General features: G+C 29.0%; 1 protein-coding gene across 1 annotated transcript in view; it reads right to left on the bottom strand.

Annotated features, from left to right (window-relative positions):
- Positions 1–1638: 1638 nt before the first annotated feature.
- ksr (kinase suppressor of ras) overlaps positions 1639–13189 on the bottom strand; it is a 105380-nt gene continuing 93829 nt past the window's right edge. Inside the window, exons 15-17 of the mRNA XM_075364667.1 lie at positions 11307–11444; positions 8917–9046; positions 1639–2044 (exon numbers count right to left, since the gene is read on the bottom strand). Coding sequence (XP_075220782.1) covers positions 1892–2044; positions 8917–9046; positions 11307–11444 — 421 coding nt within the window. The 3' untranslated portion in view covers positions 1639–1891. The remainder of the gene's footprint in view (positions 2045–8916; positions 9047–11306; positions 11445–13189) is intronic.

Below are 13189 nucleotides of genomic sequence, written 5' to 3' on the forward strand. Positions count from 1 at the left end.
AGCAATGTCAAGCCTCAGAATAAAAAAAAATTAACATCTTTAATATGTTAAAATACCAATACACAATTTACATATACAACAATGAGGTAGTTTTAAAAGTTTAATAGTTTTTCTACCCATTTCCTAAGAGACATAAATTATTCAGAGTACTATAAACTCTATATTTTATAAAACATTTTAACTTGAAGCTAAATGAAAATTATATTACAGAGATTGAATGTAAAATAATTTTTAGAATCTTAACACTTATTTTTTGTAAAACAACTTTGTTTTAAAATAGTTCATAAAATAATTCTGTTTTTAAAGTGACAGTAAGTATGAAACTAAAAAAAACAATTTTCTTTTCTAATAGGCAAGTCAGTTAAAATATTCATGAAACATATATACAGGAGAGGTTATTTTTTAAGTTTTTTCTAGCTTACAATGTATTAACTAGTGCAATAAGGAATGAAATTTAATTATATTTCACAATTGTACTGCAAATATTACAAAACTACAGTAGAATAATTTTAATTTAAACATTTTTTAATTCATAGCCTTTTTTCTATGAAATTTTTTAATAATTTAATATAGAAAAGTCTTAATTAAGACTTAATAATTAATAATAATCATTAATCTAATCTAATATTGTACAATCATTAATAAATAATCAATAATCTGAAATCAACAAACTTTTTTTATAACTAGTTACAACATTTATTTAAAGTTGATCATTATTATACAATAGTAGGGAAATAAAAAGGATTTACTGATAAGCTATAGCTCATCAGATATCATTAAATTAACAATATTTTTGAAAAAAATGTTTGCTTTAATGCTGAGAAAATAAATTACATAACAATGAAAGCAAGTGTTACATCTTCGACAGCACTATTTACTTTGGAATAAGTAGCATACACAAATAATAAAATTATTTTCATCAATACTACGTTAGATTTTATAAGCCATACTCAGTATTTAATGCTAAGAAATCATGATAACCGTAATATGAACATTCAAGCTACAAAGTGTGTAAATATTTATCCAGTTAATTAAAATAAAATTTTCTTAAAAACAAAAACTTAGTAATATTAAAATGAAATTGCTGGATTATGAATCATTTACAAATAGATTAAATTACTTTTTTCCTAAGACATTTTACATTCCATATAAGTTTACAATACCTAACCATAACAAGGAAAAGAAATAGTAAAAAAATAAAATAGTTTATTTTGATAGAAGAGATTCTACTACAACCAGTAGGTGTAAATAAAAATAAACTGTTATTTTATAATTTTTATAACAAGAAACGGGTTCCACAGTACTTAGAAATATAAGAGTACAATATATTTTTAATGTTAAGTTACCCTTTCTATAAAAAAAATTAAATAAAAACATTTGAGATTCAACCATTAAAAATTAATTTTAAAAATCATGTAACTCACTGTTAAAGAATAACTTATTAATAAGTATCATAGAATAAAAGTATTATAACTATAAAAAGTTACTGTAGAAATTATAACAAGTTATAGTTGGAACTTAAAAATGGAAAAAAAAACAATACATGTTCGTCTTTATTTAACTGATAATTATGTAATTAATTACACATTATTTGAAAGGTAAGGTTAGGTATTATAGATTAAGAATGAAAATGTCATGAATGAAACATGAAAATATATAAATTTCTATATTCCTATTACATAATTACTGTAAGCTCCAGAGGTATTTTAATAATTCTTATATTATTATACATTATACAACATGATCAAGGCAAAATAAATTAAGAGACTATGCATAACGATATCTTGTAATAAATTTAAAAAAAAAACTAAGTAAATAAATAGTCAAATAAATAATAACCTAACTATACTAAAATTAAATTTCTTGTCTTGCCTTGATCTTGTACATTGGATCAGAAAACAGACTCGGCAGATCGTGATAAATGTATAGGATGAGAAGGACTACGAGCTAATCTTTTCTTTGGAAGTTTTTCCAGTGTCTTCAGTAACTGAACAAAATCAGGCCTATCACCTGATCTATACGACCAACACAACATTAAGATATCCTGGAGAGGTGAAAACAAACAAAACAGTATATTAATTGTAAATACAAAAATTATATTTAAGAACAATAAAAAATAAGGTAATTAATAAATTTTCTGAATATTAGAAGGTTGAAGTAACCTAACTATAGTACTTGTAATAAACAAAAAAGGTTATCTTTGTAGAGTTATATCTTATAAATTGCTTGAAGGAAAAAAGTGAGTTTTATCATACTAAATGTTAATTTTTAGTGAGCCTTAATTTATTTTGAAAAAGTCTAAAAGAAATTTTGTGTCTAATTTTACAAAAAAACTTTTAAATTAAACAAAAAGACTTCTTAACATTCCTTAAATTTGTTACAACAGAAAAAAAACTGGTGTTCAGATATATTTTATAAACTTTCATCTGTAATTTAAGTATTTTTAAAACTTTTCTTACAGTTGATTTCAATATAGTTTCCATTAAAAAAAATTGCATTTTCCTCATGGCAAAGAAAATAATTTTTTTTTTACACTGAACTGAGTTTTAGCAGTACTATTATAGTGTGAAATTAATCTCATCTTTTCAATTAAAAATAGGATATAAAAAGAGTTGAGATGGAAAGAATAATTTGTACCCCCAGCTAGCAGTCTTTGTCATCTGTTGAAAAGCAATATAAATATAGAAATAAACTCCAGATTTCAAAAGAGAAAAAAATCTAGATTTTAAGAGCAAAAATATTACATTCAAAATTATAAATTGATTTTAATGAATGAATCTGAGACATGGAAGGAATAAAATGAAAAAACCAGATAAATAAAGTGAAAGCAAGTTAAATGATAGGCAGGCAAAGTTAACATAAATAAAAGGAAAAAATAAGCTAAAGCAAAATATGGCTGAGAAGAGTAAGAGGTTTAGTGAAAAATAAGACTAGTATGAATAATTTCCTGAAAAAAAAGAATGTAGAACTAAGTTATGATGATTTGAGTGAAATGAAACAAATGAGTCAAGTGGGAAAAAGTTTGAAAACTAACAGACAGAAGATTAATTAGATACTAGTGCATTGCCTAGTCATTACTAGTAAGGAATTACCCTTACTAATTTTAAGGTTAGACCTAAATAAAGATAATTAACTGAAAAAAATTGAAGAACCACACAAATTCTAGAAAACATAAAACAAAAGAGTAAACACTGTCAGGTATTAGTCAACAGAAAAAGTGGTACCATGTTTTTAAAGTGCAATTTTAAAGAAATCTCATTTCACACTGAGATATTTAAAACAAGAATATACTTTTATTTTATAATAAGCAGAATCTCAATTCACTATTATTGAAATTGAAACAATAACAAAAATTATGTAGGTGATATGCAGATATGAAGGAATGAACACTACAGAATTTCTATCAGGGCATAACTTTCAACAGTAACACTTTGAAAAATGTGCTTTATTTGCAAGTATTCGTCACTTTACATTATTCACTAAATGCATTTTAAATTTAACATGAAATAAAAGATTAATGTAAGAGGAGAAAAAATTGAAATGAATAGTGGAACAAACAAAATCAGAGTATCATATGCAGTATTATGAATTGCTATATACCCATATAAACGAGCTGAGAAATAAGGATCTTCGCAATATAGAAAAACTGAAGTAGATATTCAATATAGAAAATTTAAATGATTATATCCTCCTTTTATTGAAACCATTAAAAGAACCTAAGCACAATAAAGGAAGAAAAATATCAAGGTTGAGTTCAGCCTTAACTGCTACTACAAGAAAATTTAACGATAAAATAAAATTTTTAAGAACTTTAACTTTAAATTTAAAGATAACAAAATAACGATCGAGACTATTTAAAATCGAAACATAGTAAAAAATTCATAGTAAAAACATAGAAAAAATTTTTTATTGTATATAGCAGTAAGAAAAAAAAGAAGATAAATATGAAAAACTTTAGCAGAGGCTGTTCTAACATATTTTTGCAACGTTGAGTAATCAGAACTCATAAATGCCATATTTAAAAACATAGGTTACATTACTTTGAAAGCAAATAATGTAAGATTTTTTAAGATAAATAAAATTAGTTTACTTCACAAATTTTAATTCTTTAACCCTTTTACTTTTACACTATATAGCTGTTAAAAAATAACACAAAATAAACAATGCTGCCATTTGGCTCAGTCAAGTGTTTAATGCTTATTTGACACATTTAGTTCTTTTTAATTTTTGGTGACATTTTAGACCTTTCAAACAACGCAATACATATAATAATGAATTTGATTTAGATGAAATGAATGGTTGCATAAGTGAATGTTGAAGATGAAAGCATGAGCAATAACAATGTTGATGCTTAAGTGTTGTACAAATTAATGGAAACACTGCAATGTAGAGGGAAATTTCAGTTAAGATAGTCACACTGTTCTTTGCAAGGCTACCTTGGTTGGTAATTTGTGAAGATCTATGCTCACAGTTATTGTTTGTCTTTTATAAGCTAGTGAGAAATTATACATGTAGTTTCTTGTAAAATAATTGGTTTATATAACTCATTAAGTTATATAAACATTAGATTTAATTTTTGAAGTCAATGCATTTGATTTTTGCTACATGTTGTGTAATTAGGTAATTTCATAAGAAAGCTACTTATTGTAATGGGTATCATGATTCGAGTTCTGAAACATTTTGACATATCTTTGCATTTCACATCCCCCAGACCCCAAAACCACTGTCAATTCAAAAGTTTATATATTTTTCTAAAGTCAATCCTTTCAAGAATCACATTCCTCTGCACTATACAAATTATATTAATCTAATCAACCTAAGAACAGAAATAATAAATAAAATAAAATAGGATGACACCTACTTTATTCCATAGTTCAAGCAAGAGTGCTTTCATGAGTTACTTGCATCATCAGTTACTACATATAATTTTTTCAGATCATTCATATCAAATTACATATTGAAATTGAAATTAAAAATCATCCTATAATATACCTAAGATTTAAAATTATTAAAAGATCCTTTACCAAATTAAAATCAAAACAGAAATAAAACTAAAAATTTTTAATTCAAAATTTTATTTTTTTAAATATAAAATTAAAAATTGTACATATATAAATATGAAGTCATTTACTAAAATTAAAATAAAAGTCAAAACTAAATCAAATAATAAAAACAAAATAAAACAGATAATTTAAACAAAATAGAAATCATGTGGACTAGCTAGCCAAAAATTTTATTTATTAATTCTGTACTTAGGTTGATCAGATTAATATAATATGTACGAGGTGTATTCAAAAAGTAACGAGAATTTTTGTTTTTTGGAAAGAATTTTATTTATTTGTCTACATTAACGTTATCCTCTTCAAAATAGTCCTCATTAGGTATTATACACTTATGCCAGTGCTTTTTCCAATCCCTGAAACACTTCTGAAACTCAATCTTTGGAATAGTGTTTAGCTCTTTCAGCTATTTGCTTTTAATCTCATCTATGCTTGTAAAACAATGGCCCTTTAAAGTTCTCTTTATTTTTGGGAATAAAAAAAAGTCAAATGGGGTCATGTCTGGTGGATATGGTGGCTAGGGTATCATTACAGTGTTGTTTTTGGCTAAAAATTGACGAACAAGCAATGAAGTGTGAGCTGGTGCATTATCATCGTGCAAAAGTCATGAATTGTTTCGCCACATATCTGGGTGTTTTTTTCGGATTGTTCCACGCAAACTGTGTTGAACTTGTAGGTAATACTCCTTATTGATCGTTTGACCTTGAAGAACTCATGATGCACTATGCCGTTAAAATTGAAGAACACTGTGAGCATAACCTTCACATTCAATTGCACTTGTCAAGCTTTTTTTGGTCTTGGTGATCCAGAATGCCTCCACTGGGACAATTGAGCCTTAGTTTCGACATCATATCCGTAAACCCATGTTTCATCACCTGTTATGACATGTTTCAGTAGTTCTGCATCATTGTTAACTTCATTTAGCGACTCCTGAGCAACCTCTATTCACCACTGTTTTTGTTCGAAATTCAACAATTTTGGAACAGATTTTGCTGTGACACGTTTCATACCCAAAACATTAGTAAAACTTTCATGGCATGAGCCAGTTGATATCCCAACATCATCAGCAACTTCTTTGATTGTGATTCGGTGATCATTCATAATCATTTCTTTCACTCTTTCCACATTTTCATTGGTTTTTGATGTGCTGGGGCATCCGGGGTGCTCGTCATCTTCATCTTCACAACCTTCTTGGAAAAGCTTATACAACTCGTAAACCCTTGCTTTACACATAGAAAAACTCACCAAAAGCAATATTTAACATTTTTAAAACATTGCTACACTTTATTCCATTCTTATAACAAAATTTAATACAAATTCTCTGATCCATTATTTATACAAATAAAAATCGCCGATCGTACCAAAACATGCGTTATCCTTTTGACAGCTGACAACAGACTAAACATCCAATATGGTTAGAAATGTACACATACTTTCAGCCATGTTTACCAGTACAACAAAGAAAAAATCCTGAGAATTGGACTAGTACAACCCGTGAAATTTCAAAATTCTCGTTACTTTTTTAACACACCTCATGTATGTGTGTATATATATATATATATATATATATATATATATATATATATATTTCACTTGTGGACACAATAACTGCTGTGATTTTGTGACAATCACTTTCAAATTGATATAAAAAATATAACGACCCAAAATCTCAGCCAAGTTTGTCAATGGGAAAAATCTGATCATGGGGTTGGAAATGGGGGAGCTTTTTAAAAAAAACAAAATATTGCTATAACTTTCTTATTAAGTTAAATATCGAACTTGTTTAAAGTTCCTACTCTTCTTCGGATAAGGGCCTAAACCTTATAAAAGTAAATTTTTTTGATATCACCAACCATTGCCCCAGGGGGTGGAAAAAATGGGGTTTTGAAGACAAAAAAAAAAATCATACCTCCCGTAATAGGCACAGTATAACATTGGTTTAAAGTGGTTGTTAGTCCTTTAAACATTACCTAAAACTTTTGTCTGCAACAATTTTTGATATGACCAATCCTTATGGCAACAAATGACCAAAATGTTGCTGGAACTGTAAGAAGATGGGGCTTGTCGTTTGCTAAACAACTGAAACTTTTTTTCACATACAACCATTGTATTTAGTAAATTTGAAGTTTTTCTTAACTTTAAGGTGGAAATCTTATTTACTCTCTACTTAGCACCGGTGAAATCTACCTCTGCCTTCCAGCATGCCGAAAGGGATTTTTTTTTATTGTAATCATTCCATTTTAATTTTTTACACGAATCTTACAAAAGAAACTAACATCACAACTCTCCATGAACATTTCTGAATGTGTCAATATCGAATTTGTAGGTGCAATGTAGGGTGAGTTTTAAAACTGCCAATTAAATTATCTGCCTGAAAAAAGAAACCGGTTCTGTCAAATCACGAAGGAGAAAGTACGGCAGAAAATGTATAATTACTACAGGAAATGATATCTTGCCAAATCCTAAAGTTGATCCGCAAAAATCAAGTCATGGTATTTAAAGAGAGACGGCAGCTGACTTTGGTGTAGAAATTCATGATCAAGCTGAGTGATGAAGTATTTGGATGAACAAGATTAGAAAAGCAGCTCGTAACAGAATATTGAAGAAAGACTGAAATGGACTAAAAATAGGTGAATTGACTTGAAGACTGGTTGAAAGTGATTGTCTCTGATAACACGGATTTTATTGTGGAAGGGAAACATTAATAGTTTGTTCAAAGGGCACTGGAGGATCTGTCTATTCCAAACACATAATTTAGTCTGTGAAATGTCCAATAAATAAAATATTAAGGTGGATATGTTTCTGATGAATGACTATCTATCTTATTCCTATAGAAAATAAGACAAATTTATAATAAATACAGAAACTCTTTTTCTACATAATAAACAGAAATAAATTCTGTCTACTGAGAAAAAAAAAAACTTGGGTGCACTGCAAGAGCTAGATTCCTGCCATTCTTCAAAACTGGCAACCACTTTCATGGGAACAATACCAACCTATTAAACTAGACAGGAAACTCACCTGATCTCAACCATATTGAAAATTAATGGGCCATATCCTAGAGGGAAACAAGGAAATTGGACTGTATGGCAAAGGAGAAAATGATAATCAGTGCAATCTGTATATGGTTTTGAGATTGTCAAAATTTGATCAAGTTAAAAAGTGTTCCCATTAATTTGGAAAATATTGTATAAGTTATTATACAACCAAATAATATAACTTGTAATGACAATTTTTTTTTTATGTAGAAAATATATTGTAAATATTACTTTTATTTTTGAGCATATTTCTGAGGAATTTAAGAATTTAGCTATTAATGGACATTTAAATATGATATCCAAAAATACAAAACAATCAATTTTGAAGTTTTCTGAGTTTTCCTTTGCATTCACTGAAAAAGAATAATAAAGTGTACAATTTTCTATAAAATAATGTCTTTTCTTCACGAAAGTGTTGCTATTTTTTATAAGTGTGCGTTGTTACTTCATGTTAACAGTACACTAAAAGAAAAGGATACATCTGTTGGATACTCATTAATGACAGAAAGAGAACTATCTCTGTACTTCAAAAATGTTATCCCTAAAAATATTAATTGTTTTGTTTACAAAATAATTCTAATATTCAGATAGGTAAATTTTAATTTACCCTTTTTTTTTGGGTCCTGAATTATAAAATGTTAACAATTACTGTTATAAAAACTTTTATTGGTTTTTTTTTTACAAATTGATATAATTTTCAAAATTACCTTTCAAAGTCATTCTAGAAAAATAAGGAATGATTAATAACAAAATATGAAATCCACAAGAATTACAAATAGATCAAATAATGTAAGATTTTAATAATAATTAAAGATTACCTTAACATCACGTGAAGCTTGTAAATTGGCAAGAGTTTGTTTAATACCTTTACCAACTTGCCAAATGATCGATTCTGGAGGTTGAGATTTAAATGGCCACTCACCACACAATAATTCATACCATACTGTTCTGTAAAGAAACAAAAACATGACATTTTATTGTATAATTTTAAAGAATAATTATTACATAATAATATTAACATTTGGAATAATTATTTTTGTCTTCTACGACCATTTTCCTAGGCTCATGATGGTGAATGAAACTATTTGTCATATGTATGGGAAAAATTAAAAACTAATTTAAAAGAAAGTTCACATAGCAAATATAAACATCATCATGGGTTGATGCTGATGTTATTATACATTTGCATAATAAAAAGGATAGATAATGTAATATGAAAAATGACCTCAAACATAATTTTCTGAGGTTGCTTTATGGTCTTGTGAATGATTACAGATCCTGCTGACATGTTACGTTCTATATCCTAAACATAAAATTGTGATTCATCTGAAAAAAAAAAGCACTTTTCATTATTCTTATTTTCTCTCATCTTAATATTTTTTTAATCATTGTAGATGTTTTTTTCTCTGATTAAACAGAATGGAAAATAAGAAAGTACTCAAAATCCACTTATAAAAGTAACTAATTAAATTCAGAAGTTTCATTTGAATTTAAAAATATTTTTAGATCATACATAATTACTGATAAAGATCTTTGAGCATTTTCTCGTTCTAAATTTATTTCAACAACTGTTTATTAGAGCTCTTCCTTTGCATCACAAATGAATGGTACATATGACAAGTAGAAGTATAAGTGATCATAAATTATTCAGCACATTTAAAGTTAATAAAAAAATAACAAAGCAATGTACTACTTACATGCAAGTTTTACTGTTGAAGAAGACATTTCAAACAATTTTGTTTATAATACTTAATAATGTCAGACAAGTTCCACATGAGCACCTTTTGTGATGCATAAAATATCTAGGGAATATTCAATTTCATGCTACACATTATGAAAAATATCTGGAGTTATTCCATTAATTACACCTTTGATTCCTCTTATTTCATTGTTGACAACCTTTACTGCAAACACAGGCTTTGACAAACCACCAAAGAAATCGACTGGTGTAATGTCAGGTGATTGAGATGGCCAGGGAATTGGTCCATCACAGTCAACCCAATATTGAGGAAATTGTTCATATCAATAGTCTCTAACAATGCAAACCCCAGTGTGTTGCGTCATCTTGTTGGAAGTAAACGTTGGGTTGCCAATGTTCAATTTGTGATACTGCAAACTCCTATAAGACGCCTAGAAAACTAGGACTGGTAACCATTGGCTCAGTGAAGAAGAATAGTCTGATCATTTCATAAGCAGTCAACATACACAAATGTTAATTTTCAGGCTCTCACATTTTGCTTGTTGAACAACATGAGGGTTTTTGCTACCCCAAATCCGACAATTATTACAGTTAATGTGACCATATGTCATAACTACCCATTCTAGTGTCTTTATTTACATTTAAGCTATTTAATTTATTTACTAATTCGTAACCATTATTTATATTACATTTATTAGATATATCCATTTTATACCTAAGAATTTTTTTCTATTATTTTGATATAATATACCAGAGGGCTGATCTAAAATTAATTAAAGGTCAAACTGAGATGTTTGGAAGGTAACTTCGTCAGAAAAGATTGCTTTTACTAAAAACACATCATCTTCATTCACTATATCAAGTATGTCCATACCAAAATTGTAGCAGCATTATTTAACATCATCTTTAATTGCATGCATGAAGTTTTAGGTGCTTGTGTAAAACTTTTACAATTGTCGATTGCAGTATTCCAAGTTTTAAACTTGCACCATGAGTCCATTTATCCTAGCTTCTCTTATTCAATCCATGACTTCTTCAGAGACAAGAGGTCTCCAGTACCTTTTTTGTGTACTTCACTTCCTATATCCTTAAAATGAAAACTTCCACAAACAGTAATAAGAAATCTGCTTTCACGAAATCAAAGTAAGCATATCGCTTTCTCTTGCACGGTAGCCACTACCAACTGACAATCCCCCCTGTTGTTACATTGTGCTGGTGTGTTCATTCATGATCAGCAACTCACAATAGCACCTACAGGATGTTTGAAAATAATCAGTGTGTGCTAAATTGCTTTGTTCATTTTTTATTAACCTCTAAAATGTGTTGAATAATTAATGTTTGGTCTGTAAAGAAACATAACTTAATAAGCAACAACTTGTCATGAGTTTAACAGTACCCAGACTATAGTGAACACAATAATCATAATATTATTAATTAAAAAAAAAAAATACATAACATTTACTTAAATTTATATAATTAAAAAAAAAAAAAAAAAAAAAAAAAACTTACCCGAATGCGTATACATCAGATGCTTTAGAAAAGGGAAGTTCATCATCTTCAGGTTTTTGATGAGCTCTTAAACTACGAATTATTTCTGGTGCTAAATAACACAGCCAACCAGGAGGTATACTGAGACCATCAGCTTTCCTGCATTAACAAAAGGATATTAAAATTTTGATTAAAAACTGTATAAATTTACAATGAAAGTAAGTCAAAATAATTGCTGAATTACAGATTGAAGCCTGAAAAATAAGGACTGACATATTAAAAACACTTAAGATTAATAATAAAGTGGAAGGAGGTTAAGTCTAAGAGATATAATTTGTCATCAGAGAGTTAAGAATAAATTAATTAAAATTTATCTATCTTTAGTAACAATAGACTCACATCACTTAAATAAATGTAATTGGTAAGCCCAGTTACAAAATATTTAATAATCCTCCTTTTGCAGCATATGAAAAATGCCAAGCCTGAACAGGTTTTGAGCCCAGAACCTTCTGGATTCTAAAACAATAAAATTTGTTTTTATCTCCATGTTATCTATTAAACAAATTAATAAAAAAATATAGCTGATCTGTACCATGAAATGTAATCACTGCTTCAAAAGCTGTGCAACACAAATAAAAGGTTCATCAGGCAGAAATTATCCCTAGTAAAAGTAATTCTCTTTCTCCTCAAAAGTGTACACAGCTAATCTAATTATTGGCAGATAGTATTAGCAAGATAATACATGTAAATTATACAATTGATATGCTCAACAATGAGCTGGCTTTCTATTATTGGTTGGCTTGCTAATTCCCATCACAGTCATGGCCCACTGCTTGGTGCCGTGCCGCTGGAACCAACCTTTTAGCTGTCAACTAAGCCTGCAGGTGTCCGTTGTCTTCATTCTGAAGGCATAAACACAAAAAACTATCTCGGGGTGAACTTTACCGATGCATATGTCCCTCGGGGCATCTGCATCGGTGGCATCTCTGCGGGGCCTGGACTGAAAGCTGTGGTGCGCAATCAGTTTGAGGGCGAGAAGATGTCCTCCGTTAAAGCCACTACTGGCTAGGAACGGAGGGGGTGGTGTAGCGACCGGACACGCTACGAGGTGGGATCTTCTCCCCTCGGGGGGAATCGAGATGTCAACTAAGCCTGTAGCTACGATTATTAGGCCTACTGTCTTGCCACAGACAGGCACAAGCACTAGGTATACTAATGGCCAGCATGATGACAACAACTAATCTAGTAACTGTGTGTTCACTCAGATCATGCAAATTGTGCTGCCCTACATTTCTCTTTTTTATTTATTATTCATTTATTTAATTTTTTTTTTGAAGGAAAAGGAAAAAGATTAATATACAGTTATTTATGATTTTAATTTAAAATCTCATAAAAATTAACTTCTGAGGTTATGTCAGTCTATTTCATTATCAGTGTAGTTTCGACTTAATTTCTCCAATTCTTTTTTCTTTTTCTCTATTTGGATTACCTGTAGTTCAAATTGTTGCAACAGGACCAGCAGTTGAGGAGTTTTATAAGGAAAAGAAGTCTTTAATTTTTGTAGGACTTCATCTTCTTCATAGTGGGTCTCACATAAAACTTTGCAGCTGTAGTATTCCCCTGTTATACAATTTGAGAATACGTAAACTTATTAATTGAGGAAGCTGGAGGGTCACTGTGTTCATCACTACTAATAGACAGGAAGCCATTATCTTCAGTTCGTTGGGATACTCCAACAGAAATACTTCTGGGAACTTTGGTGAAAACTGGGTTTTCTATTTCACCCAATATTGATAAAAACATTTTCCTTCCATCATTAAGTTTGATATTTTTTTCCATTGTGTTTTCATCTGTTTCCTTTTATATTTTAGTCTTCATGCATTGTAGCATTCTCTTCATTTAGA

Source organism: Lycorma delicatula, chromosome 4 (genome assembly GCF_047948215.1).
Source record: "Lycorma delicatula isolate Av1 chromosome 4, ASM4794821v1, whole genome shotgun sequence".
Classification (NCBI taxonomy): Eukaryota; Metazoa; Arthropoda; class Insecta; order Hemiptera; family Fulgoridae; genus Lycorma; species Lycorma delicatula.